The 26901-nt window shown below is 70.3% G+C and overlaps 2 protein-coding genes across 2 annotated transcripts; one reads left to right on the top strand and one right to left on the bottom strand.

Annotated features, from left to right (window-relative positions):
- The first annotated feature begins 2025 nt into the window (after nucleotides 1–2025).
- COL9A3 (collagen type IX alpha 3 chain) lies at nucleotides 2026–16621 on the top strand. Its single transcript, XM_045833501.1, has 32 exons — nucleotides 2026–2151; nucleotides 2704–2772; nucleotides 3730–3765; nucleotides 4272–4343; nucleotides 4969–5022; nucleotides 5978–6013; nucleotides 6229–6252; nucleotides 6489–6542; nucleotides 6927–6980; nucleotides 7267–7308; nucleotides 8007–8063; nucleotides 8375–8428; nucleotides 8756–8809; nucleotides 9038–9091; nucleotides 9403–9456; nucleotides 9854–9907; nucleotides 10423–10476; nucleotides 11169–11222; nucleotides 11319–11372; nucleotides 11499–11543; nucleotides 11638–11691; nucleotides 11772–11825; nucleotides 12281–12334; nucleotides 12433–12504; nucleotides 12739–12774; nucleotides 13143–13187; nucleotides 13373–13405; nucleotides 13483–13629; nucleotides 13719–13773; nucleotides 14140–14322; nucleotides 15260–15337; nucleotides 15906–16621. Exons 1-32 carry the CDS (start codon nucleotides 2077–2079, stop codon nucleotides 16094–16096), a joined length of 2052 nt encoding a protein of 683 aa, XP_045689457.1. The 5' UTR covers nucleotides 2026–2076; the 3' UTR covers nucleotides 16097–16621.
- Nucleotides 16622–16817: 196 nt separating this feature from the next.
- On the bottom strand, nucleotides 16818–26091 carry TCFL5 (transcription factor like 5). The gene is given in 7 exon segments (XM_045833502.1): nucleotides 16818–17448; nucleotides 20870–21011; nucleotides 22438–22687; nucleotides 24021–24183; nucleotides 24641–24827; nucleotides 25367–25767; nucleotides 25769–26091. Coding segments are annotated over 7 exon segments (1557 nt in total). The 5' UTR covers nucleotides 26060–26091; the 3' UTR covers nucleotides 16818–17325.
- Between the last annotated feature and the right edge of the window lie 810 nt (nucleotides 26092–26901).

Raw genomic sequence — 26901 nt, 5'->3', positions numbered from 1 at the left:
AGCAAGTTTGGGGGATGCGTGGGCGGAGGGAGGGGGGTGCCTGGGGTCTAGGCCACGCCCCCGCCCGCCCTCATGGCGGAGCAGGCGCAGTGTACTGCTTTGGGAGCAAGCTCCCTCGCTCCGTGGCTCTGTCCCTGCCGGCCACGGCCCCCTGTTGACCCTGCATGCTGAGGCACGGCCTTCCAGGGCTCCCCCGGCCCCTCTGACCTGGTGGGCGCACGGTGCGCCCCTCCCCACGGGGCGTGGCCAGCTCTGTCCCCTGGGCCAGAGCCTTCCCTCCCTGACACTGGCCCGCGTGGCCTCGTGGGGGGCCCCACACTCGCAGGAATGGAGGGACCAGCTGCAGCGCCCCCCGGGGCAGGCGCAGGGAGCAGTCGCCAGATCTGGGTCCCTTTCAGTGAGAAGCACTTGATGATTCGCCCCTGGGGGGGGGGGGGCGCAGGGTGTGCCAGACACAGGGGTCATTTTGGACAGGAGAGGCCCAGAGGCCCAGTGCTCACGTTCACCAGCGCTGGCGTGGGGGGAGGGGCGTGCACTCGGCTCCCACCGCGGAGGAGAAACTGGGCCCCGATGAGGGCGTGAGGTGTGGAACACAGAGTCACGCTGGCACCCCGGGAGGCCGGGTCCCCGGGAGAGTGCCCTCCGGGGCTCGAGTTCAGATGCAGGAGCTCGAAGCCCGGAGGAAGCCCCGTTGGAGCCGCCCTGGAGCGGGCGGGTGGGCAGCTCCCGCCCACTGACCCCAAGCTGTGGCCCCTGTGGCCCCAGCCCCAGTGTTTGAGCTTGGGGGGGGGCGTTGGGCAGCTCCCAGGGGGAGGGTCCGCTGGCAGCGGGAGGTGGGTTTGCGGGGGGCGGTGGGAGAGGGTGTCGGACAGCAGGGGGCTCCCTGGTGGAGCTGAAGGCCAGCGGGCGGGGCCCTGGGGCCGGGCGGGAGGGGCCGAGGGGTGAGCTGCCGCCCGACCTTGCTCCCGGGCCCTGGGCTGGGGGTGGGGTTGCCGCTTCCCGCCAGCCCCGTGCTGTCTCCCACCGAGGCCAGCTCAGACTCTGCTGGGGCGCAGGAGTTCCCAGCTTCTCTGAGCTCTTCCCAGTGCAACCCAGACCCTCCCTCCGGCTCACGGGCGAGGCCGGGCCTGGGTCCGAGGTCTGGCCGAAGGAGAAGCCCGGCGGGCGCTCCGGAGCCAGGTGCTTCCCCACGGCTCCTGCCTCCCTTTCCGCCTCCCGTCGGGGTTCACAGCGTCACAAAAGCCCTGAGTTCCCACCCGTGCAAATGAGGCTAACACGGCGTGCGGCGTCCCCCGGGGTGGGCCTGCGGGTGACCTGGCCGGTGGAGAGGCCCCAGGGGACCCCGGAGACCTCCTGGCCCCAGGTGCTGCCCCTCTCCCCCCACCCCCGGGGCGAATAACCAGAGCTTGCCTGGGGCAGGGACCCCGAGCTGCCCGCGGCTGTGAGAGACCCAGGTGGCCGTCCCTTCCTCTCTGCCGGGCCCACTGCTCTGCTCTCTCTTGGGGTGAGGGGGGCCAGGGGGCAGTCTGGCCTTGGCCTCCGGGCCACATGTGTCCGTGTGGAGTTTGGGATCAGGCCCTGGGGTCCAGAGAGCAGGCATGGCCCATAGCAGGGACCAGGGCTGTGGGGGCCTGCCTGGGCCTTGGGCAGCCGGGGCCCCACTCAGGACCCTGAGGAAAAGTGGGCAGGTTCTGGGCCCCGTTTCTGGGACGAGGCTGCTGCTTCCCTGAAGGGTCCCCTCAGTGTGGGCTCTCCGCACTCGGGGGGAGGGGCAGGGGAGAAAAGAGCATCTTTCTTCTTCGCTAAAAGGTATGTGTGTGCAGCTCACCAGTCTGGGTTAATTTTAACCCAGAGGCCAGCCCCAAAAATGCCACTGGAGCTGTTTCCCCCTGCCTGGCCCGGCGGGGAGCGCGGCCAGCGGAAGCCCCCGCCCGCGCAGGTGGGCCCCGCTGAATGGGGGGCTTGTGCGCGGCCGGAGGGGCGGGAGCTGGCGGCCCGCCCACCGCCCGCCCCGCCCGCCGAGCCCCGAGCCCCAGCCGGCCGCCGCCACCAGCGCCGCTCAGACCGAGCGCAGCCATGGCCCGAGCCCCTGCCCTGGCCCTGCTCCTGCTCGGGCAGCTCCTGGCCGGGACGCCCGTGACCGAGGCGCAGGTGAGCACAGGGCCGCAGGCGAGCCCGGCCCGCCCCGGCGAACAGCGGGCTGGGGCGGGCGCCCAGGGCGGGCGTGGGGCAGCGCACCCTGGGGACGACCCCTGTCCCGGCCCGGCCGCCCTGGGCTGGCCGGCAGGTGAGCCGGGGACGCTAGGGGTTGTCGCAGCCGCCGGGCTGAGCCCCCCCAGACCCCAGGGCCGCTCAGGAGGAGCCCAGGTGGCTGCCCGGTCGTCTCCAGGCTGGGGTCCAGCCACGCCAGAGCCGCCGCCACCACCGGACACACAATGTCGCCTTTGTTCCCCCAGTCGCCCTGGCAGGGCCGCCACAGCCCCTCCTGGCTGCACAGACCGGGCGGCCGACATCCCCACGGGGTCTCTGAGGCCACAGGGCCCGTGGGCCCGAGCCAGGCCCCGGTGCTGGGCCACCTGGGAAGATGGGACGCTCTGTCGGGCTGACCCGAGGGCCTGCCAGGGGACCCACCTGGAGGGTGGGGTGGGGAGGGTGGGGAGGGATGGCAAGCCCCAGGTGCCTAACGGCATTTCTCCGTTTCAGAAAATGGGCCCCAGAGGCCCCCCGGGCCCCCAAGGGCCACCTGGGAAGCCAGGCAAGGACGGCATCGATGTGAGTGTGGGGTGCGGGAGGACCGGGGGGGACGACTCTGTGGGGTCCAGCTCTGGTCGCCTCAGACCCCCTCGAAGCCCCAGGCCTGTTGGAGAAAAAACTTAGTCCCACCTCCCAGGGCTGGGCGACGTCAGGGCGATGAGCCAGCACCCTCGTGGGATGTGCCGCGAGGCAACGGTGGCCCTGTTCTCACCTGGGACCCACCCCACGGGATGGCATCCCCGGGCGGGGCGGGGAGGTGACAGCGTGGGGGTCCTTGGACCGGCAGTGAGGGCCCTGAGGTGCGGGGCCCTGCGCCCCCGTGTTCTGGGGACTGAGCATGGCCGTGCGGGGCCTGGCCCTCCACCTGGGCTGCTGGGGGCTGCAGCCAGCCTTGGGGGGGGGCCTGTGCCGTGTCGTGCAGCCCCCACAGGTGCACTCCCCTCCGGGCAGCCTGTGCAGGGGCAGCGGAAACCCTGCCTCCTGGCCACCCCCGCCCAGCCACCCCCACGAAGGACAGGGGCCCCCCCACGACGCCCCCGCCTCCCCGGGCTCCCAGGCCCAGCTGGTCAGGCCTTTGCAGGGGGCTTGCACTTGAAGCCCTGCCCGCCGGGTGTGGGGGCGAGGCCAGGGTGGCCTTCCTGGGCCTCGACAGGGCCAGGGCCGGGGCCACCCCCTCTGGCCACGTGGAAGCAGGAGGCCCAGTTTCTGGAGCTTTCTGGCCAGTGGAGGCCCAGGGCTTCGGGACGGACGTGTGCCCTCGATCCCGGGGGTCGTGCCCTGAGCCCTCAGAGGGACCGTCTCCCGGAACCTGTGGGCCATGCGGGTACTGCACCCTCCCCCGGGTGCTCGCCCCTCCCCCGGGGCCTGGCCCTGGAGAGGCGGCGCCCCTAGCTGTGGACGAGGGGGTGAGGGGCGCCCATCGGGGGTGGGGTCTTCAGGGGACACTTGGTCACACGGGGTGTCTCCCTTCTGCAGGGAGAAGCTGGCCCTCCCGGCCTGCCTGGGCCCCCGGTGAGTGCCCCTGCTGTGGTGGGGGAGGGGAGCGCTGGCCAAAACGGAGTGGGCATTGACCCCCCCGCCCCGCAGGGGGCCTGGGGAGCAGGACGGAGGGCCCCAGCGGGGCTGAGCCGGGCAGGGGGCGGGGGGCAGAGTGCGGGGCCCTGCGTGGGTGCAGGCCGGCTCTGGGTCCGAGGCTTCCTTCCCGCCTGGGACCCGCAGCCCCGAGCCGGGGGACCGGTTGGAGGTCCGGTCCTGAGCCCCGACGGGGCTGTTCCGCCTGGAACGGAGGCTCCTGGGCCCACGGTGGGGCCGCCAGCCCCGAGCCAGGGAGGCTGGAGTGGGCGGGTGGACGCCCTGTCATAGATGTGACCGGCCGGGGGCGCAGAGGGGAGGGAGGCCCCCCGGGGCCAGCACCGGTGGGCTGAACCCCAGCGGGGCAGGGTCTTCGGGCCGGAGCGGCACCTCAGCGGAGAAAACGCCGGACTGCCCCCTCACGTCTCTGCCCCCCCCCCCCGCAGGGGCCGAAAGGGGCTGCGGGGAAGCCGGGGAAGCCAGGAGAGGCCGGGCTGCCGGGGCTGCCGGGCGTGGACGTGAGTGTGCCCGCTCCCCCAGGGCCCCTGCCCGCCCCCTGAGGCCCCCTGCCCCCTCTCCCGCCACCCCCCCCAGCCCCCGTCCCCAGCCCCAGGAGTCCAGGTTAATTGCTCCCCTCCCGCCGGGCCTGCCCCGGCGTCCGGACGCCCCAGCAGGCCGCCCCTGGCCTTCGTCCCGGAGCCTCGTCTGGCCGGGCCCGCGGGGGACAGAGCCCGCCCACGGCACAGGCGAGGGTCCCAGCCCCCCTTTCTTGTTTGTCTGGGGACAAGTGCCCACGACCCAGGCCCCTCCCAGTCCCCACTGGGTATCGGCCAGCAGGGGCTCCAGGGCTGGCCCCGGGACCACTGGGCTTCATGAGGACGGCAGGGCTGTGAGACGGGAGCTCCCCGGCCTGCTGGGCTCTGTGCGCTGGCCTTCCGCTGGCTGCCCGGCGTCCCCCAGGGGCCCGACCCACCCAGGGGACAGCGGACGGCCAGGAGAGGAAGGTGCCAGGCCCGAGGTCACCTCGGCAGCTCTGGACTCGGTTTAGCGAGGGAAGGGCCCGCGGCTGGTTCCTCCCCCGCAACCGGGAGGGGGGGCACGTCCTTCCACGTGACCCCTTGAGCCCTTCGTCCCCCTCCCCAGGGTCTGACCGGGAGGGAAGGACCGCCTGGATCCAAGGGCGCCCCCGGAGAACGGGTGAGTGCCAGCGCCGCGGGGGCGGCTTCAGCGCCGGGGAGGCCGGCGCCGGGAAGGCCGGGCTGGCACCCCTCCGTCCACAGGCCCTGGGGCTGGCGGCTCTGGGGGCAGCTGCCATGACAGGGACGGTGCCGCCGTGGGGGCGGGCAGGAGTGCAGGGGACACGGGGCCCAGGGCGCAAGCGGACAGCCCCTCGGGGAGGCCTCCCCCCTCCACACCCGCCTGCGGTCGCAGCTGTCCTGGCGTTCAGGCCGTGTCGGGAGGCCGGTGTGGTCGGGGGGCGACGGCCCCCCATGCACGCCCCCTCCCCGGGGGGACCTCTCCCACGCCGGCTCTGTGTCCCCCCGAGAGGCCCACGGTCACCTAGACTGTGCATTAGGTCTGACCACCGTTCCCTGAAGCCTCCTGACTGGGCAGTGCCTCTCGGGGAGACTCTCCAACCCCCACGCTGTCCCCTTCCCCTGGAGGGCAGCGGCCGTCCACCCCAGCCCTGGGACACGGGCGGCACAGCCCCGCCCCCGGGAGCTCAGCTGCGGGAGTGCGGAGACAAGAGGCTTCTGGACCCACCAGTGGGTCTTTCGGGGCCCAGTGGACGGGTGGGGGAGGGCAGGGGAGCCCCAGGCCTCCTGCAGGGAGTCTGAGCTGGGGGGACATGGCGGGGAGGGGGAGTGGCCTCAGCGAGGACGGTGTCCTCGGGGTGCTGGGCTGCGGGAGACGCAGGGCCAGGCCGTCCGTTCTGGGCTCCCTCCGGGGGGTCGGGGCCTCATGACCCCTGCGGCAGCTGACCCAGAGGACTTCCTGGCCGAGGAAACACAGGCCACTGGGGGTCCGGAGGCCCCCCACACCCAGGGCCTCAGACCTCTGTGCAATGGGGACCCCTCCTCAAAGGAGGTGCAGGATGGATTGGGGGACGACTGGGCCCGGCCGGCCCCTGACGCCTGGTTTCCTCCCGCAGGGCAGTCTGGGCCCCCCAGGGCCCCCCGGGCTTGGGGTGAGTCCTGTCTTTCTCCGGGCGGGAGTGTGAGGGGCGGGAGGGTCTGCTGTCCTCCTGGGCCGGTCCCAGGTGCCCTCTGGGTGGGGTCCTCTTCTCCGGGGGTGGGGGAGGCTCTTCCCCACACCCGTCTGGGTGTCAGTGGAGTGGGGGAGGGGGGAGGGCCGCTCACCGCCCTGTCCCCAGCAGCTCTGACCCTGTTGTTGGCTTCGCAGGGCAAAGGCCTCCCCGGACCCCCCGTGAGTACCCTCAGGGCCCCCACTGAGCACGCCCACCACACCCACCCAGGGCCCCCTGGCTGCCAGGTCCCCCCACACCGGGGTGGGGCGCAGCTTCTGGGGTTGACAGAGACCTGGCCAGCCACCCCCCCCCCGAGTCTCCATGTCTTTGGAGAGGGCAGACCGGCCCTGCGTGGGGGTCCGGGAGCCTTTGGTGTGACTCCGCCCTCACCTCTTTACCCCGCCCCCCCCCACAGGGAGAGGCAGGAGTCAGCGGGCTCCCAGGCGGACTCGGCCTCCGGGGCCCCCCGGTGAGTGGCTTCCCCAGGCCCTCCCCACCTCGGGGAGCGGGCGCCCTACCTGCCAGGACCCCGACTGCAACCACCAGGGGTTTCCCCATTCTCTCCCCTCCCCTGCCTCCCCTCCCCCCTTTCCTTTCTTGATGGAAGCCCGAGTGACATCTGGGGACAGGGCATGACATCTGCGGGCAGGGACAAGCCCGGCCTCGGAAGCGCAGATGCGAGAAGCAGGCCAGTCCAGGCCGGGGAGGTGGGCGGAGCTGGAGGCGGCCCCCAGGGGCACCATCCAGAGCCGCCTCTCCCGGGCAGCCGCTGGTGCCCCTCCCCCCCCCCCCCCCGCCCTCCCGCTCCGGTGAGGCCGGTCCTGCTCCGTCTAAGTCATAACCCACCCCCCAGGGACCCTCTGGACTCCCAGGCCTGCCTGGCCCCCCGGGCCCTCCAGGACCCCCTGTGAGTACTGGGCGGGGGGCTGGCTGCGGGTGTGGATGGCTCCCCTCCCCCGGGACTCCCCGGCACCCGCACCCACGCCCAGTGTCCAGGCGGAGCCCGGGGCCGAGGCAGAGACTCGGGGCGGGTCAGGGCTCGGGTGGCTCCGTCACTGTCCCCTGCCCTGCGGATGGGCCAGCAGCACGAGGTGCTGGCCACGTGGGGGCTGGGGCACCCGAGTCCCCGGTGGTGGCGGGTGTGGGGAGGGGTGGGCGGTGGGCTGGGTCAAAGTCAGCCACCTCTGTTCCAGGGCCACCCAGGGGTCCTCCCCGAAGGCGCGACGGATCTCCAGGTGGGTGCCGCTCGGGGAGGGGGGGGCGTGTGTTGGTGGGAGGGGGCTCTGCCCCGTCACCGACCTTGCACCCGTTGGGAGGCCAGCCCCTCCACCCCCGCAGGGAACGGGGAAGGCAGGGGCAGGTCTGGGCTCGGCCACGGCCCGGGGGCGCTGGGCACCGCAGACGGGACGTGCCCCTCGCGGAAGGTTCCAGACTTCAGTCTGGGGCTCGCTGCTCCCTTGGCCTTTGAGCTCCGTGGGTGGCTTGTGTGAAAGGGAGAACACTCCGGCCGCGTCCCAGAGGGCGGCGTCTTCCGGATGAGGGCAGGGGCTGAGCCCCCAGGGGTCTGCCAGATCAGCGGTGGAAGGATCTGCAGTCCTCAGCCCCCGCCCCACCCCCTCCCCACCGTGGGGCATCCAGTCCGCGTCCGAGGGACGGGCGTCCCCCCCCATCCCTGGAAAGCACGTCTGTGCGAGGCGGAGCCGCCCTGCTCACGGCGGGGCGCCGGGGCGTGGATGAAGGCCCCTTTGTGTGGCCCCAGACACTCTCCGGCCCGCGGCGGCCCGGTCTGCGCTGAGGCCGGGAGGTTGGAGCCGGGCTGCGGGGGGGGGCCCAGGGGCCTGGCGGCCGTGGTCTGGCCCCCACAGAGCCCGCGGCCGGCCCTGAATGAGGCCCCTGTGTCTGGGAGGGGACTGACCACTCTGTTTTCCAACAGTGCCCGGCCGTCTGCCCGCCGGGGCCCCCTGGTCCCCCGGGGATGCCAGGGTTCAAGGTGAGTGGTGGCCAGGGGGTGACTCAGACCCCGCCCACCTCCACGCCCCCGGGGGGGGGCAGCTCGACCCCTATGTGGGCTGAGATGGGGGGACGTGGGAGCCCAGAAGGGGGGGCTGGCCTCCCACCCTGCCTGGGGGCCTGGCTCCGTGCCCCCTCCCCGTCACCCCTGCTGCGATCCACTGGGCGCTGGCCGAGAGAGCCGGCGTGGTCAGGCCCCACCCCTTGCCGGCCCGGCCTGCTTCCCCCAGGGGCTCTGGGGCCTGGGCCCCCGGGAGGGTCGGGCTGTGACTCACCGCCCCCCCCTTCCAGGGACCCACTGGCTACAAAGGGGAGCAAGGAGAAGTCGGCAAGGACGGCGAGAAGGTGCACGGCGGGCCCCCGCTCGGGGGCGGTGACCAGGGCTGCGGCCGGGCGGAGGGGCAAGCGAGCGGGCGCTGGGGGCGCTGGGGGCGCGCCCCAATGGTACACCTCCCCAGTGGGCCTGGCTGCCCCGGGTCGGGTGACATGGGACAGGGTCTCTGAAGAGACCCCCACCCCTGCTGGCTGGGGCAGCCCCACCGGTGGCCAGGGAGTGAGGCCCATGTGGCCAGACCCCCACGTGGGCAGCAGGGGCCGCCCCGGCCAGGAGTGGTGTCTGGGGAGGGCCCGGGAGAGCTGGGGGCTGACCTCTCACCTTCACCTCCCCCGCAGGGTGACCCCGGCCCCCCCGGGGCCCCCGGGCTCCCCGGCACAGTGGGGCTGCAGGTGAGTGGCACGTGGGCTGGATGGGGTGCGGATGCGGGAGGGGAGCCCCTTGGGCAGCGCGGGGTGTGAGGGGCGGTCACCACCGGTGCCCACGGCGTGAATGTGGACGGGGCCCGCCTCTCGAGCTGGGGGGTCCCGGGGGTGCACCGCCGGGGGCCGCCCACAGCTCTCAGGGGACGTGAGGCCCTGGGGCTGTATCTCCACTCTCTCCCCCAACCCCCCCCACAGGGCCCTCGGGGCCTCCGAGGACTGCCAGGGCCGCTTGGGCCGCCCGGGGACCGGGTAAGTCCGCCAGCCCCCACGTGGCCCAGCCCGACGCCAGCCAGGTGGTGGGAGGCCCCTCCCTCCCAATCTCTCCAGTGGCCGCAGCTGGGCCTGGGCAGGCTGTGCCTGGGCCTCCGCTCCCCCGTCCTTCCAAAGCCGGGGCTGTGAGGGCATCTCGGGCCTGGGGTTGGGGCAGGAGGGGGGTGGGGGACACTGGGTGGCCCACTCAGGACGGGCCTGCTGGGGGGCTCCTCCAGACGAAGCTAAGTGCCCTGTGGGCTGCTAGCAGGCTTCAGAAGTGAGGCCCGGGCGCCCCCCTTTCTCTGCAGGGTCCCATCGGGTTCCGAGGACCCCCCGGGATCCCAGGAAGCCCCGGGAAAGCGGTATGTGGGAGCCTGGGGGGCGGAGGGTGGTCGGCAGGCTCTCTGTCCCCCCGCTTCCTGCCTCAGATGCCCCCCAGCCCCACTGGCTGCACGGGCCCCTCCCGGGCTGGGGCCGGTCTGTGGGCACCCCAGGCCAGGCACCCTTGGGTGCACCTGAGCAGGAACCAGTGGGCCCCCGGCGGGCACGCCCACCAAGCGGTCTCTCAGTGCTTCCTGGAAGACTCGAGTCCGTCCCTTCTGGGCGTGCAGCGAGCTGTGCGTGGCGCCCCTCGGGCCGAGACCCTCAGCGGCATCGGCCCTGGGCCTCTGCCCTGCTCCGGGCAGTCACCCCGGCCAGGCACACCCCACTCCCCCTGCCCCCCTGCTCCAGTCGCGAGCTCTGCCCCTGTCCTTCTAGGGCGACAGAGGCGAGAGGGGCCCCGATGGGTTCCGCGGCCCCAAGGGCGACCTCGTAAGTAAGAGACCCACCCGTGCGTCCCAGGGTCCTTCGCTGAAGGGGCCCGGCCTGCGGGGGTCCGGGAGGACACGCGGCCGGCCGGAGCCAGGGGCGTGGGGTGGCCGCCCCTCCCCGGGTGGGGGGGGCGGGGGGGAGCCATGGGAGCCCGCAGCCCCCATTTCCCAGCGGTCATCCGGCTGGCTGCCCCCGAGCGGCGGCCGCTGCTTGCCCTGACACACCCCCGTCGAGGGCCCCGGGCATGGGGGCCCTGACCCGCGCCCTGGCTGCCCTGTGGGCTGCGCCGGCGCAGAGCGCATGACCTGGGTTAAGCAAACGCACCAAAGCCGGGAGGTGACGAAGTGCCAGAGTGACCACCCCCAGACCAGCGTTCGCCTGTGGACGCCCCGACACACCGGTTCTTTCCCTGGTGGCCGCCCAGTGCTGGGGGGCCCGCAGGGCCCCAGGACAGGCCCCCGGCCCCAGCACGACAGCTTGTGGGTCCCGGCTGCAGCGGCTCTCCTGTCTTCCAGGGACGACCAGGGCCCAAGGGAGCCCCTGGAGTGACCGGGCCGGCCGGAGAGCCGGTGAGTCCCTGCGGCCGCCGCTGCACGGCTTTCTGCCGCCTGTGCCCCTCCCCGGGCTTCACGCCGCGCGGTCGTCCCCTGGGAACGCGTCACGGTGGTCGAACAGGCCCCCCGGGTCTCTGTCCCACGGGCGCGGGCCCAGCTGCACGGAGGCCGGGCTGTTTGTCTGCGTGTGGGGCCCGCGAGGCGCAGGGGGCCGGGCAGGGCCGGCAAACATCGTGCTGGGCCCCCGCCCTCTGTGCCCACTCAGCCCAGACCCCCCCGTGACCTCGCCCTCTGGGCAGGACGCCTGGGACCGGGGACTCAGGGCCAAGGGCGGTCCCCCTCCCGGGACTGGCTGGGTCCTCAGCTCCAAACGGTCCTGAGTGTGGGGTCGGACAGGCCGGGCCCAGAGCCCGGCTCCCGGGCCTCAGTCTCCCCACCTGTAAAACGGGACTCCCCGAGGGGGCCGCGCGGGGTCCCACAGGGCGCCCCTCACCTGGAGGGTCTGAGTGGGGGGTGCAGGGTGACCTGCGGCACGGACTCGTGAGGCCAGTTTGGGGTCCGCTGGCTCAGGAGGCCGAGTCAGTGCCTGGGGGTGGGGGGAGGGGTCTGCCCGAGCAGGGTGGGGGGGGAGCTGCAGGGCAACGGGGTTCGGGAGGACGGGGCGTGGGGGGCTGCCCGTCAGGACTCCTGCCCTCGCCTGTCCCCAGGGCATGCCGGGCAAGGACGGCCGGAATGGCGTGCCGGGACTGGATGGCGAGAAGGTTAGTGCCTGGCCTGTGGCCTGCGGAGGAGGGCTCTGGGGGGGTCCCGCCCCCGAGCTGGGCATCCGCACCCCCTCACCCCCGAATCTCCTGCAGGGAGAGGCCGGTCGCCATGGAGCCCCCGGAGAGAAGGGTCCCAACGGGCTGCCGGTGAGTGTGGGGCTCCAGGGGGCAGGCTCCCAGGCCAGGCCGTCTGCTGCGGGGGCCTGACGGGGGGTGGGGGGGGGTGTTCTCCTCTGGACCCGGCAGCTCTGACCCCGGACCCCTGCCCTGCAGGGCCTCCCCGGACGAGCAGGCTCCAAGGGTGAGAAAGGAGAACTGGTAGGTGGCTTCGTCCTCGGGGGAGGGGCGGCCGGCCCAGGCCCCGCACGAGGGCGAAGGCGGCAGGCGCTCAGGGCTCCCGTCCCGCCCACAGGGCCGAGCTGGAGAGCTGGGCGAGGCCGGCCCCTTGGGGGAGCCCGGCATCCCGGTGAGTGTCCCCCGCCTCCTCCGCCCCTCCCCCGCCGTCGGGCACGGACCCTGCTGACACCCCCCCCCCCCCCCGCGCAGGGAGACGTGGGCATGCCCGGGGAGCGCGGCGAGGCTGGCCACAGGGGCTCGGCGGTGAGTGGGGAGAGAGCGAGGGCAGGGGCGGGCAAGGGCCCAGCTTCTGTGGGGCCGGGCAGTGTTCGGGGTGCATCCACGGGCTGAGTGCGAGACACCCAGGGGTGGGGGGGCCAGGCCTGAGCCCTCCGGCCCCCGGGACCCGTGTGCCGGCGGGGGGTGGACAGAGCCACCCCCTAGCCTCAGCCCGCAGTGGTGCCGGGAGCTCCCCCAGCTGCATGTCCTCCCTGGGTGGCAACGACAATGATGGGCTCCGGTTCCTGGCACCCAGTCGGCTGACACACGAGCACCCAGTGTGCGCCTGGCCTGGACTCCGGGACCCCCAGCTCCCCCACGGGGCACCCCCACCCCCCTCAGGCCCTCGTGACTGGGCCGGAAGGCGGGGGGCGGGCTCCTGGGTCCGCCCAGTCCCCGGGGAGGGGGAGCTGAACGCACTCTGCCCCTCTGATTCTCAGGGGGCTCTCGGCCCGCAAGGCCCTCCCGGGAACCCTGGCGTCCGAGGCTTCCAGGTGGGTCGGCCGGGTCTGGGGTTTGGGGGCCAGCTGGGTGGGGAGGGGTCCCTGGGTGGCTCCCTCGCGGGTGTTGACCGGTGGGCCGTCGTCCGCAGGGCTCGAAGGGCAGCATCGGGGACCCTGGCCTGCCAGGCGCCCAGGGCCTCCGTGGCGGTGTGGGCGACCGGGTGAGTGGCTAGGCCGGCGCGGCCGTCCCCAGGGTCCCAGGGCTTGGAAAGGAGCCTGAAAACCGTCACTCCCCAACCCCGGGGGGACCCTCCCCCGGGGGGACCCCCAGACACCCAGGGGACAGGCGCAGGGAGGGTCCCGCACGCGGGCCTGGCCTTGGGGCCGAGTGTCCAGGGAGGGCGCCCGTGCCTTCAGTCCTGAGTCCCCTGACCCCGAGCCTTCCCTCTGCGCAGGGCCCGGAAGGAGCCACGGGCCCTAAGGGCGACCAGGTGAGCCTGAGGGGGTGGGGGGCGGGCAGGTGTGGGGAGGCTTCTCACCTCCCTCCTCCACCTTCGTCCTGGGCGCTCGCCTGCTCCCGGCTCCCTCCCGGAGGGGGGTGGTGAGAACACAGGGCCAGTGCTCAGGGGGAGAGCGCGCCCCCTGCTGGCCTGGGCCGGCGACAGGGGCGGCAGGTCCCGGACCCGCCTGCTTCTCCAGGCCGCCCAGGCCCTTTCTGTGCCGGCAGCCGGGGACCCGGGACCACCTCAGCGTGGCCGGCGTGCCCCTGGGAGGAAAGCCTGTTGGGGTGGACAGATGACGCCGGCGGGGGTCTGGGGACGGTGCGGACAGTCCCTTTAACTGCGGGGTGTCATTCCAGGGCATCGCCGGTTTCGACGGTCTTCCCGGGGACAAGGGCGAGCCGGTGAGTGTGATCGCGCCGCCGGCCTCACGCCGGCCGGTTCGGGGACCGCCCGCGTGGGGAGGGGCCGCCTGCAGGCAGAGCCGCATGGCGGGCTCAGGGACCATCTGACTGTAACCGGTTCCTCGGCAACCGCTCCCCACCGAGCGGCAGTGCCAGTCACCGCAACGCTCCCCTTCTCCCCGCAGGGACCCAGCGGCCCCGTGGGGTCCAAAGGAGAGGTGAGTGGCTGCCCCGCGGCCGGATGACTACCCGCAGAGGAGCCCACCGGCCACCTGGTCCCGCTGTTCCCCCACAGCCCGGCAGTCGAGGGGAGCTGGGCCCGAAAGGCATCCAGGGCCCCAACGGCACCGGCGGCGTCGACGGCGTGCCGGGCCCGCCCGGGCCCGTGGGCATCCAGGGCGTCCAAGGCGTGCCTGGCATCACCGGGAAGCCTGGGGTCCCGGTGCGTGTCCTTCCTTCGGAGCGTGCGTCGGGGGGCGGTGGGGGGACCGGCACGCCACCGTGCGCCGACCGACTCCGGCTGAATTCCAGGGGAAGGAGGCCAGCGAGCAGCGCATCCGGGAGCTGTGCGGCGGCATGGTCAGCGGTGAGTGCCCCCCCCCGCCCACCCCTCGGTCCCCAGCTCTGCCGCCCACGGGTGGGGCTGTCCCGAGTGTCCGCTGAACAGAACAGTTACCAGGGACACGAAACCGTGCCCCTTCGGCTGTGGCGGGCCCAGGGGGCATCTCTGGCCTCTCTGAGGACACCTTTCCGGAGCTCCAGACACCCGAGGGCCCCGCCCAGCCTGGTTTGCTCCCGAGCACGCGGGGGGCAGACGGCGTTGGTCGCGGGGCTCTGAGCCGCTGCAGCCGTGCTCGGTCGGCAAACTCCCTCTGGAAGGCGGTGCCGACGCCCCACGGGTGGCGCGCTCTGGGTGACCCCCGCGGGTCACCTCGCGCCTCTGTCTCCAAAGAACAAATCGCACAGCTGGCCGCTCACCTGAGGAAGCCGCTGGCGCCGGGAGCCATCGGTCGGCCCGGACCTGCAGGCCCCCCAGGCCCCCCCGGGCCCCCAGGTTCCATTGGTCACCCTGGCGCCCGGGGGCCCCCCGGATATCGTGGTCCCACCGGAGAGCTGGGAGACCCCGGGCCCAGAGGTGAGTCCAGGTGGCCCCACCCCAGCCACCCCACACGTTGTGTCCCCCGAAAAGAGATGTCCCCTCCGTGGGGACCAGAGAGAAAAGGGAACCCCAAGGAACTCGGGGACCCTGGCCTGGCCTGTGCCCCCACACGGACGCCCGGAGCTCTGGCAGGTGGCGCTTTCGCTGGAGCCGCCTGCGGCCAGCACAGCCGCGTCCACACCCGCCCTGCCGGCTGGCCCCACGCCGTTTTCCCCACGAAAAGGTGCGGTTTTCCCCAAAACCCCCAGGTCCGCACTTGGCGGACAGCACGCAGGGCCCCTTTCTGGAAACGCAGATACTCGAAAACTCACTCACAGTCCCCTGCAAAGAACTAGGGATGGCGACTCAGAAAGAAGGTGGAATCCCAGGCGTGTGCCGAGGACCGTGCCGGGCACGGCCTTTCCGCCCACGGCCTTTCGCACTTAGTTCACCGTAGGATGCTCGGGTGGCCGGCCGTCTGTGGGGGAACCTTGTGGCCCAAAGGAAGAATTTAAAGCTCACGATTCCAGCTCGCTCCGACCTACTGGCCACAGGACTTTGTTCCAAGAGAGCTCGGGCGTCGGACAGTTTGGCACCAGAGGCAGCCGGGCGGGTGCCGGGGCCAGGCTGGGCCGCGGTCAGGGCCCAGGCCCTCCAGCTCCCCCGAGCAAACTGGAGCCGGCCGGTCAGCGCCAGGCCGACGGCCCCACTCACCTGGCTCTGTCCAGGTGTCCCCGCAGCAGCAAAAGGTCCCCTCACCGCTGGGGGCGGGGACCACACGGCTGGGGGACATTTGGAGACGCCGTGACTCGTGGGCTCAGACCGCGCTGAACACGGGACATCCTCGGCTCTGCCGCAGGCTTCCCCGTGTCCGAGCGGGGTCCCAGGTGCCGGGCGGCTCTAACCCCCCCTTCTGCGAACCCCCCCCCGACAGGAACCCCGGGCGACAGAGGAGACAAGGGCGCGGCCGGCGCGGGGCTGGACGGGCCCGAGGGAGACCAGGGGCTGCCAGGTACAAGGCCGCTGCTGCCGGCGCCGCCCGCGCGTGTCTCTCGGCACCTTTCCTGGGCCCCGGGGCTCCCCCCAGCGCGGCCCCCTGGGCGGCGGGGTGGACGGGCCTATGGCCCGTAAGCAGGTCCTGGTCCCGGTCCCGGTCCCGGTCCCGGTCCTGGTCCGGCTGCCCCGCTGCAGCTCTGCGGGTCTGCTTCCGGGCGGCCTCTCTGCCGCCATCTAGTGTGCACGGCAGTTAAGTTCTAACAGAACCTTCTCCTAACTGACCGACCCTCAGTGCCTGTCTCCACTCCCGTCACCTGAGCCCTGTCCCCAGCGGAGGCCGGCCTGCCGCGTCCCCCCCCCACAGCTTCCGGGGGACAGGACTTTCCCTGAACCCACACCCCCAACCTCCTCCCTGGGCCCTCGAGGCCGCCCCCGCACACGCTCACCCTGTCTGCCCTGGGCTTCCCCTCCCCGGGCCCCCTCCCCGGTTAAGGGACAAACCAGTACACAGCAGGGTGGGCATCCGCGGGCCCACTGCCCGCAGGTCTCCTGCGTCCACACTCACCCACCTTGTCTGTCTCAAGGGCCGCAAGGCGTGCCTGGCGTTGGCAAAGACGGCCAAGACGGGGCCCACGGCGAGCCCGGGCCGCCCGGAGACCCCGGCCTCCCCGGCGCTGTGGGTGCGCAGGGGACCCCCGGCATCTGTGACACCTCAGCCTGCCAAGGAGCCGTGATGGCCGGGGGCGGGGAGAAGTCCGGTCCCAGAAGCTCCTGAAGCACGATGCAGGCGTGAGCGTGACGCCCACCAAAGCGGCGGGCTCCTGGGGGGCGGTGGGGCTCGGCAGCACCCGGTGCCGCGGCAAGGACGCCACGCCGTGCTGCCGTCCAGCTTGGCCTCGCTGGCCCGCCCCCGGCCCCCACCCCCATCCTCAGCGGCAGCACCTGGACACCTATGCCAGAGGGTCCTTCCCCAGGTGCCGGAAAGGTGGTCTCCTCGTGTGTTCACTGCGGCCCAGCCTATGGGGACCTCGAACCTCGGACAGGGGTGCCTCGCGGCCACACCGGGAGGGCCTGGGCGCACACCCAGCACGCACACCCAGTGCGCACCAGGGCCGGAGAGAAAGCTCAGCGTCACACGGCGCGGGTGCAACACCAGGTGCGGCCCCAGTGAAATGACAACATGGGCCCCAGAGTCACGGCCACCCACCTGGCAACAACGGGGGTAAAGGGCTCCCACCGGGCCGCGCCCTCCACGCCACGGCCGCCCGCCGTCCCCGACCAGCAGCGTCCGTGGGAGCCGACTGTGCCACACCAGCCCTGCCGGTGTCCTCCGCTGTCCTGAATAAAGCCACTCGCTTGAAAACGCGGTTCTGAACACTATAGTTTATTACACGGAAAATAACGTCCCTCAGCGGGAGACGAGGTCGGCGGAGCGACCCTGCCCCGAAGCCATCTCTTCTACGGATGAGAGGGGCCCGAGGGCGTGCGGGGGACCCCCGGCCGGGGGGGGGGGGGCAACGTGGTTGTGCCCTCAGTGTGGTCGCGCGGCCGGGGGTGGTCACAAGGGGAGGCGATAAACAAATGAAATAAATTTCCAACTACTTCTAGTGAAGAACATTTTGACTTGTTCCAATTGCTAAGGGGGCGTATTTAAATGTCAATAAAATAAGTAAAAAGCGGTGTGCCTGGTAAGACTGAAGGAATTACAGAGGATGTTAATTCTTTAAGTTATCATGTCACGAAAACATGATGGAATCAGACAGATAATTGAAACAGTGCTTACTAATGGTCTCGGTGTCTTCGCCCCGCCGCAGGGCCTAAGAGGACTCTGGCGGACAGGTATATTCTGTTTCGGGTAAGTGTTTGTACAGAACGTGCTTTCGGAGTCCCCCCTGCAGCCCCCGGAGTTGCGTCCCCGGAGGTGGCGGTCGGCGTGAGCCCCGGGGCGGCGGTCGTGCGGGGCCGGGAGGGCCGCGTGCTTCCCAGGAACCGGCGTCCCCGCAGTCACTTGATCTCCATGGCGGGGCTGCTCTGCAGACTCTCCTGCGCGGGGCAGGCCGCCAGGGGGTCCGGTCGGGTCAGCTTCAGCCTCCGGCCGGTCTTCCCACAGAACACGCTCTCAAACTCCTGCGGGCGGGAGAAGGGCGCCGGCCCAGGCGTGAGCGGTGCCGCCCTCGCGCCTGGAAAGCCGGGGCTCAGCGCCCCGCCCCTCCCAAACACGCGGGGCGTCGGGGCGCCCCCCACACACTCGCGGCACAGCCTGTCCGGGGTCTGCCTGACCGTCTCTGTGCACAGTCACAGAGATGTGGGTCTCCACTTAGCTCGCCAACAACGGCTTCTCAGATGCCTGGCCAGACCGCACCGCTGTCCTCCGCTTCACCGGTTTTCCTTTTTAGCGAGAGAAACACTGACCGGTGGCCCTCTCACCGACGCATTCTGGGTCGGCTCTGCTGTGTCCCTTTTACCTGGGGACCGAACCCACCGCACTGGCCTACTGGGGTGACGCTCTGACCAGCTGACCTGCCCGACCAGGGCAGACTTTGCCTTTTAAGACAACGAAACAGAAGTCAGAAGCAAAGAACCATTTCTCAGACAGAAGGAAGCAGGAGCAGAGGTTTTCCGAGCCATCCTCACACGCGGGGCCAGCCCCGGGGCTGCCCGAACTCCCGGCACCTCGCCGGACGGCTGGGCTTTTGCCCGCCTGCCCCCACTCGGCCCTGGGGACCAAGGCCCGCGGAGCTGGGGGCACCCCGACACGTCAAGGCAGGGGCCTGCCCAACCCTCCTCGGCTGAGCTGATGGTCAGCTGGTCATTCTCACTCGCTTCTCCCCCCTAGCATCTGTTCCCACAAAACATCAGGGAAAAGGCTGAGTTTTAAGGGGTTTTCACAATTTTTCAAAACACCCTCCCTCTCTTCCTTCCCCCCTTCCCTTCTCTCCAAAAGCACTGGAAAATACACCCTCAGGCGAGAATAAAGATAAGATGGTAGGATGAGGTGAGGTGAGATGAGGTAAGGTGGAATCATCTTGGGGACACAAGGATATCGGACAGCATCAGAGAGCCACAGCCCGCCTGGGCAGGCCTGGCCGTGGCCGTGCCGACGGGGGACCTCAGGGCGCACAGGCAGCTGGGTGAGGCCGGGGACGTGCACTGGGGGCGGGGCCGGGCGCTCCTCAGAGCGAGGACCCGGCGCCAGGCACCGACTCGCCAGCAAGGACCCGCAGCCTGCCGCCAGCCACACCTGGTGCAGAACACCTGAGCCAGCTCAGGCCCCGCCCCCACTGTTCCTCCCTGCCCTCGGGGGTCGGGGGTGCTTCAGCCAGAAGCCCCAGCGCCCCCCAACCCCCTCCAGCACCCTACATCCCCGAGAGCACGGCCCCCCGGCAGCACCCCGCAGTCTAGGCACTCGGCTCTGCGGCCCCAGCCAGGGGCCTCGCCGTCACTCCGGCTCCAACCTGTCCTTCCCGGAGCCCCGGCCCCCCACACAGCAAGGCGCCCACCAGACCACCCAGACTGGGCCGCTCCGGCCTCACCCTCAGGGCCCTGGACGCCCGGCCTCAGCCGCCCGCTACCGCAGGGCCGCCGGCCACGTCGCCTCCTTGAGACACCGGGGCAGCTGCCTGCAAGCCAGTGGAGTCTCTGCCCCGTCCAAAGGGTTGGGTTGGCCAAAAAGTCCGTTTAGTTTTTTCAGCAAAATGCGAGACATCTTTCATTCTCACTGGGAACTACTGGTCTGCGTGTGCGGAGCGAGCTGGCCCTCTCCCGCGGGGCAGGACGCTGCTGATGCTCCTGACCACTGTCCCGCGGGACCGCTGCCACCTGCAGCCGGTCCGTGCACCCGCCCAGCACCGTCCGGCGGGAAACTCCGCACACCACCCCCGACACGTCCGCTCTGTCGCAGCGCCTTCTCCCCGCACCGCACCAGGCTTTTTGCATTTCAGTTGCGTTTTTACCTTTCTTCAAATGATAAAACATAACATGCTGAAAATGTCACTTATTTTTTCCCAACTTCAACATTAAATGGTTACAGCGCTAGCTGGTGAAGCTCAGTGGTTTGAGCACCAGCCTGCAAACCAAGAGGTCATTGGTTCGATTCCCGGTCAGGGCACGTGCCCGGCGTGGCCGCACGGAAGCCTGGCCGGAGCGGGCACCTGGCCGGAGCGGGCAAGGCCTGTGGAACACAGCGTACAGTAAAGTAACCCGGGAAAGCTGCTTCCGTCCCACGGGTCGTACTTGGAGAACAAGAACATTCGGGCGAGTGTGGGGGGGTCACCGAGAAAGCACGGAGCCCGTGTGCGTGGGGGCCGACTTCCGGACCCCCAAGGCGAACTGACCTCGCTGCAGCCGCCTCTGGGTGGGTCGCAGGCCAGCACAGGGGCAGTGCAAGGTCAGTGGGAGCGGGTTTCAGAGACATTCAGGAAGAGTGACATCCCTAAGACAGAGCATCCGGAAGCTACCGATCTACTTCATCTTAGTGTGGGGGGCACACTATATACATGTATGTACACACACACACACACACACAGGTGAGGTTTTGCTGTAACACCCTCCTTGTACTTGAATGAATTCTGTCCACAATTTCCTAACAGGCACACAAGGCAAACATTGAATCACTCGCAGAACGCAGCAGCCGTTTCACAGAGGTGACCAGCCCACCGGTGACGAGGGGCGGTGGGGAGTGACTACGCGCGGACACAGTGGCCGTGCGTGGGAGGAAGCCGGGCCTGCGTGCTGCCCGGGACGCAAGGACACGACGAAAACCACGCGACAGACGGAGGGCGCGGCCGCTCCGCCCACAGCCCGGCCGAGGGCCCGGCAGGCGGACACCGCAGGCGCCGTGGGAAACGGCTCTGCCCTCCGACCCCACAACAGCCCACAGGAGCCCGGCCCCGAGGCAGCATCAGCCGCCACCCCGGCCGCCTGCTCTGCGGCCAGCGCCCCAGCCGCGGTCCCCAGCACCACCTCCGCTCTGTCCTCTGAGATGCTGGGGCCGGGGGTGGGGGGACGGACAAGGACGGACAGCAGGACCCACAACGCACACGCGGCCCAACGGCAGCCAGGCCGCGCTCCCGCTGGCCGCACCACGGAGCCGAGGCGCTCGGGCCCCGGGGCCTGAGCCCACGCAAGAGTCTCTCTCCTGCCTCCTGAACTCCAGACCATCTACTGGACATTTATCTGCCTTTTTTTTTTTTGGCGGGAGGGGAGGGCGGTTTCTATTCTCGCTTCATCCCCTTGGGTTTCCTGAGGGCAAAACCACAGACATCTCCCCTCCGGGTCCCTGAAGCCCCGCGTGCCCAGCGCCACCCCCGGCGCCCGACCTGGCACGGCCCCTCACCCGAGTCACGGCCACTCTGCCGCCAAGCGAACATGTCCAGGCTGTGGCCCCCGCGCTCACCGGCGACAAGTCCTGCCGCGAGTGTGCAGGGCCGCGCTCACACCGGGCTCTGCGACGTCGGGTTCCGGGACCCGCAGGCCGGTTCGGGGTCCTCGGGAAGAGGACTCAGGCCCCCGGAGAGCGGCCCACCGGGGCCCCGGCCCGCAGACGCACCTTCTTCAGGGAGTCCCCGTGCCGCTCCTGGATGTACTTCAGGAAGGCGGTGGTCCACTGCAGGGTCGTGGCCTTGTCCGTCTCGGCGTTGCAGAACGGGACCAGGAGGTTCAGCTCGTCACAGCAGATGCGGATCCTGCGCCTGCGGCAGCCAAACCCGGGGTGACCACAGAGAGGACGGGCAGCCCTCCAAGGGCCGGCGCTCAGGGGCCTGGCACCCAGGGCGCCAGAGAGCCCGCCGCCCTCTCGGGACCGAGAGCGCACGACTGTCCTCGGCCGGGCGCCTTCCCTGGAGGCCCCCGCTGCCTCGGGCACCCTCCCCGGGGGCCTCCCCGTCTGCTTCTGGGGGCCGAGGGCGGTGTCCAGACCACGGACGGAGCCCGGCCCCTGGAGTCGCATGTGGTTGTCCTGGGCAGCTCACTCTCTTGCTCAAGGTCACAGCCGGCTGCCTGCGCGCCCAGGACTCAGGCTCCCAGCTTTGCTTCTCCAGGGGCCTGACTCAGAGAGGAAGCCCAGGCAACTTCAGAGACGATGTGAGTCACAGCCGGAGTGACCACCGGGCCATTTGTAACTTTCACACGTGCGCGTAGTGACCAGCAGAGTCCAACCGAAGCCGACACCTGAGCATCTCAACACGGCCCCAGCGTGCAGACTGGAGACTGCAGCCGGCATTTCCCGGGGCCCGCCGCGGCCTGCGCTGCGCGGGGGACAGCATCTCCGTCTGGCAGACAGAGGCTCAAGACGAGGCGGGAAGGAGGGGCGGGCGGAGCCCCCGACAGAAAGGGGCCCGCGCTCAGTGCGCGGCGAGGCCGACGAGTTCCCTGTGAGCAGCCACTGCGAGCGCACGAGCTCCTCCACCTCCGACTCTGCGCAGCGCAGCGCAGACAGAACCCACAGGCAGAGCGACTCGAACGTAACAGTCCTAACCTCCTCCGTCCCCGCCACTCCCGAAAGACCCAGGACACACTGGTGACAAAGGTGCAGGGGAGGTGGCTGTCAGGCCGCGTGGCCCATGAGGCTGGCCCGGCCGGCCTCTGGGGACTTGGACTGCGGGGGGCCCCCACCACCGCTGCCTGAGTGACTTGCACGAGCAATGCGGTCTGCGTGAGGTGCGGGCTTTCCTTCTGCGTTGGCCGCCCGGCCGTGTGCCGGGCAGGGGTTGCCCGCAGGACCAACCCCGACGATGTCTCTCTCGGGCAGCGAGCCCGCTGGCAGCAGTCCCCGGGCCCCAGACCTCGGGGTGGGGGTGAAGTGCCCTGAGGGACGCCCCGGGGTGGAGTCCCCGACCCCTGGCTCCTCCCCCGGAGCCTCTGCCTGTTTCGTCACGTCTTTTCTCTGTAGGAATCAAAGCCACGGGCCCTCCTCCTCCTCCTCCCCCAGGAGGGTCTGGGGTGTCGAGGACCTCGGCCCACAGCAGAGCCAGCCCGAGTCTCCTCATGCCGACGGCTCCTCCCTCTGCACACAGTCGCAGCCGCTCTTGTTTGGGCAACAGGGCACCCGCCGTTCCTAGCGTACCCAAGGTGAGCGCCCGCCGCTGGGCCCATGTGAGGGACGCACGTGCACCTTACCTCCTGTCCCTCTCCATGCGGTTGTGCCGCTCCCTGCGCTGCGACCGTCCGCCCGGGGCGCTTGGGGCCTGCTCCCCGGGGTGCGGCTGCGACGGCTCCGAGGATGCGGGCTGCCAGGGGCCCGGGGCCGCTGGCACGCCCTCCCCCACGTTCTGAATCTCGCCCAGGGCCCTCCGCTCCACGCTGGCATCCAGCTGCCGTATCCTGCTCCGATTCCTCTTATTTATGGCTTGCTTGCACAGCGCTTCTTCTTTGCAAAAGAAAAAAAAACAGGCACTTTCACTTTTTATTTTCCTTTACTGATCTACCTTCAGGCTGACTACATTTCCGGCATCTTCAATCCAAGACCTAAACGTGAGCGAGTAAGGAGCAGAGACCCGCAGAACATGAGTGGGTCCGTGTGTCCAAACGCCAACGGGCATAAACCTAGACCCACACCACAACACGCTGAGTGCTACCAACGTGATCTCGTCAGAGCCGCCTCCCTGACCAACAGGTGTTGGCTCTCACCTAGGAACAGAAGAAGCAAGAAGTTGCTCTATTTCTCTGACACGCAGAGTGGAGAGAAAGCTGGGATCCTAACATGACAATGACATTCTCCCTGCGATTCTCAGAAGAGGACAACAGCTAAGTGGCTCGGGATTCGAACACCGTCCCCTGACCAGTGAGTCTCCCCACGAGGGGGGGTCACATCACCGCCCAGCCTGGGCTAAAGAAATACGCCAGTTCCGCACCAAACACGCCAGCAGACGTCTCACTGCTGTGTGTGGGGCCACACCCCCGAGAAGCCACGCAAGGCCACGTCTGGAAGAGCCCCTCAGCACAGTTCCGCCCGTGGGGACACTTTCCAAGGGGGACAGACGGGCCCACAGGCATCGCCACGTTTCACTCCGTCTGCCGCGCAGTCAGTACAGGGATATTTTAATGTCCTCGTCCCTGACAAAGGTCAACACACGCTTCTGCAGAAAGTGTCACAAAAACGGGGGGAAACTAGTTACTGCACAGGAGGAAGCAGCAGCCCTGCACCCCGCGCTGTGCTCGCCGGCTCTCGGAGAAGCTCGGGGTACGCCACGCTGTCGTGGTGGGGGATGTGAAAGATGGTCTGTCTTCAGGGAGAAAGGGACTGAGAGTGACTGGCCAGGGGCCAGGGCGTCTTCAGCGGGGTCTGTCTCCGAAACGCCTGAATCACGCCACCTCCGCTCGCCGCCGCCCCAGGCCTGGGCCCACCTGCACGCTGGCTCCCGAAGCTTCCGACAGACCGCAGGCCCCGCCTCACTCAGGAGGTACAGCCTGAGAGGGGAAAACCTATGTGCTTTGATGGCCTGAGGGTAACTGGAAGTTCATGTCAATCCCTTAAGACAAGAGTTTCTGTGTTCTCCTGTCACTCTTCAGAAAAGGCAGCCCTGACCTCCACGTGAGGTGGCGGGGGGTGCGCAGGAATGGAAGGGGCCCCGAGATGAGAGACACCCCCAAGACCATTCAAGTGCATAAACCACCTGCCCCTCCCCGCAGGGCCACCAGGACGAGAGGGCAAAGGTCGGGCGGCAGCAGAAGGACCCGCTCCCTTCCACCAGGTGGCTTACCTCCCACTTTGATCCAAACCTGCTCGGGCAAAGCTTTGTTTCTACCACCCAAAGTCTGCTTCGTGGACTCGATCTCTTGTTGGTAACAGAAGGAAAACGCTCTGGGCAATCCAACATCCTGGTGCTTGGCAGCCTCGAGTATAGAGCAGGAGTTACCGGAACCCTGGAAAAGACAGAGCAAGGGAACCTCACCAGTGTGTGACTCCTTCTTGCACACACAAAATGCACTGCAGCAGAAGTGACATCGGCGCTATGCACAGGCAAGAGGAAAAGCTCCAGTGCCCTGAGGACTTCTAAAGATCCCCAAACCCGTAAGTGGTCTCGATTTTAAAAATAAGCTCAACCCAGCCCAGCTGGTGTGGCTCAGTGGATCGAGCACTGGCCTGCACACCGAAGGGTCGCCGGTTCCGTTCCCAGTCAGGGCACGGGCCTGGGTTGCGGGCCAGGTCCCCAGTAGGGGGTGCACTAGAGGCAACTGCACATTGATGTTTCACTCCTCTTTCTCCTCCCCTTTCCCCCTCTCTAAAAATAAATAAGTAAAATCTTAAAATAAAATAAACTAAGGTCCATGAAAAGGAAGGCCCCTGGGCCGCAGGTAACAGAGACCCTGCTTTCCGAACCTGTGTCTGCGAGAGGCCGGCGCCCGCCCCGGAGGAGCAGGCGTTGGCCGTGAACAGGGGGTAGGTGAGCTGCAGCGTGGTGGCCGCACCCGCCGTCTTATTTTTCACTAACGTTGTGCATTTGTTTTGCTGCTGATGAAGAGGAACGTTCACTAACTCGGACGGGTGTCGAATGAGAGTCACCAAACTGCCGAGACAAAAGAAAACCCAGAAACACGTGAAGATGCGGTGGCGGGAAGGCCTCCTGACCCCAGCCCCACCCACCATCCGTCCCTCGCGGTGGGTAACACGGCCGGTGCCGGACACCCACGCCCCAGCAGGACAACCTCCACAAAGCCACCGCCGGCAGGTGTCGGGCCGGCCCCCCCCTTCTCCCTGCCGGAGGGCGGGGCTGTGTGTCGTCTCTCCTCGCCCCGCCCTGGACCCCAACCTCCCTCGCGAGGCATCCCCCAAAGTCACGACAGTGCACGACGTGGGGGGGGGGACTTCGGGGTGGGGGCGGGTAGAAAGCTGGGGAGGGGGGGTCACAGCGCCCCCCACCGCTGCAGGGGAAGCTGCGTGTTGCACGCAGAGCCTCGCTCTGCATCTCCCGCCCCCAGGCCGGCGGGCCTGCTCCCTGGGGGACGGCGGTCAGAGGGGAGCCCGCGGCGGCCGGGCACAGGACCCCCCCACCCCTCCCTCCGCACCCAGACCCCGCGGGGCCAGCCCCCGCCCCCAGGCACCCACTTGTTGAGCGCCACCCCGGGCTCGGGGGGCTCTGCGCCGCGCGGGGCGGGCGGGGGCTCGGCGGGGATGCTGTTGAAGCGGTCCTCCAGGCGGACGCGCACGGCCGACTTGGCCCGCGCCTCGGGGGCGCCCTCCGCGGCCGTCGCGTTCTCCTTGCCGGTGGCGTCGGGCGCCTTGGGCCGCGCCGCGCCCGGGCCGTCGGCGCCGGGCGTCTTCTCGGCAGCGGCGGCGGCGGCGGCGGCGGGGGCAGGGGGCGCGCCCGCCTCGCTCAGCAGCATCATGCGCAGCTCCTGGAAGTCGATGTGGCCCAGGCACGGGTTGGCGCCCGCGAAGCCGCCGTCGGCCAGCGCGGGCGGGCACAGCAGCGGGTACACGGGCGCCGCGCCCCCCGCCGCCGCCGCCGCGCCCCCCCGCCGCCGCCGCCGCGCCGCCCCCCGCCGCCGCCGCCGCGCCGCCCGCCGCCAGGAAGGCCGAGTTGAGGCGCGTCTCGAGCTCGCCCTCGGCCGCCGCCTCCATGTGCGAGTAGAGGATGTGCTGCAGCTGCGTGTACTCGACCTCCGTCATCTCCACCAGGCTCAGGTCCGTGGTCGTGAAGCTCAGCCCCGCCTCGCCCAGCGCCGCGTCCGCGCCCTCGGGGCCCGCCGGCCCGCCCGCCTGCGCCTGCGGCGGCTCCCGCGGCCCGGGGCCCGACATGCCGGCGCCAACGGCGGGGGGCGCGCGGCGGGCAGGCCGGCGACTCACGGGCTCGGGCGGACGGCGCGCCGGAAACCGCCGGCCCGGCGCGCCTGCGCGGCCCCGCCCCCAACGGCAGCCCCTCCCCCTGCGCGCCCCTGGCCCGCAGGCCCTGCCCTCCAACCGCCCGCCGCCCCGCCCCTCGCCCGCGGCCGTCGGACCCCGGCTGCGCGCGCACGCGGGGGTGAGGGGCGGGGCCGGGCCGCCTCCGGGTGCCCGCGTCTGCGGGCCCGAACGCCTCCACCGCCCGTTCCCGGAGGTGCGTGCGGGCGCACGCCGTCTACGTGCACCTCGACAGCGGACGGGTGGCTCGGGGCCCCGAGGCCACGCGTGCCGGCTGGGACTCCGATCGATACCCGCAGCCAGCGGCCCCCAGCTCCTCCCGGGGCAGCGCTGGGCGTGCGGCAGTGCGCTCCACGAATGCTGGCCCGGGAGCTCAGCTCGAGCGGCTTGGCTGAGACGACGCGCGTCCAGTCCGCTCGTCCACGGGAGCGTGCGGCTCCGGGGCTGGCGGTGCTCACAGCGCCGTCCTGTGGCCCCCAGAGAGAGAGAGAGAGAGAGAAGCCGGTGCCCGCGAGCGCGGTCGCGCCTTCCCCGCCCCCACTCCCCCGACGGCACTCGTGTCCTTCCTGTGCCTAAAGGTTTGTCTACCCCTGCATCTCGCATCCTGTGTAAGTCACATCATAGACCAGGTGCCCTTGACTTGTGCAGCCTCAACATGACGACTGTGTCCATCTCGCACCGGCACCCTGCTCGCCAGCGTGCTTGGCTTCGTGTATGGGAACTGGTGCTTTCTCCCGAGC

Source organism: Phyllostomus hastatus, unplaced genomic scaffold (genome assembly GCF_019186645.2).
Source record: "Phyllostomus hastatus isolate PE091 unplaced genomic scaffold, TTU_PhHast_1.1 phas_contig_17, whole genome shotgun sequence".
Classification (NCBI taxonomy): Eukaryota; Metazoa; Chordata; class Mammalia; order Chiroptera; family Phyllostomidae; genus Phyllostomus; species Phyllostomus hastatus.
Note: the sequence above shows the minus strand (reverse complement) of the source record. Positions and strands in the feature narration are given on the sequence as shown.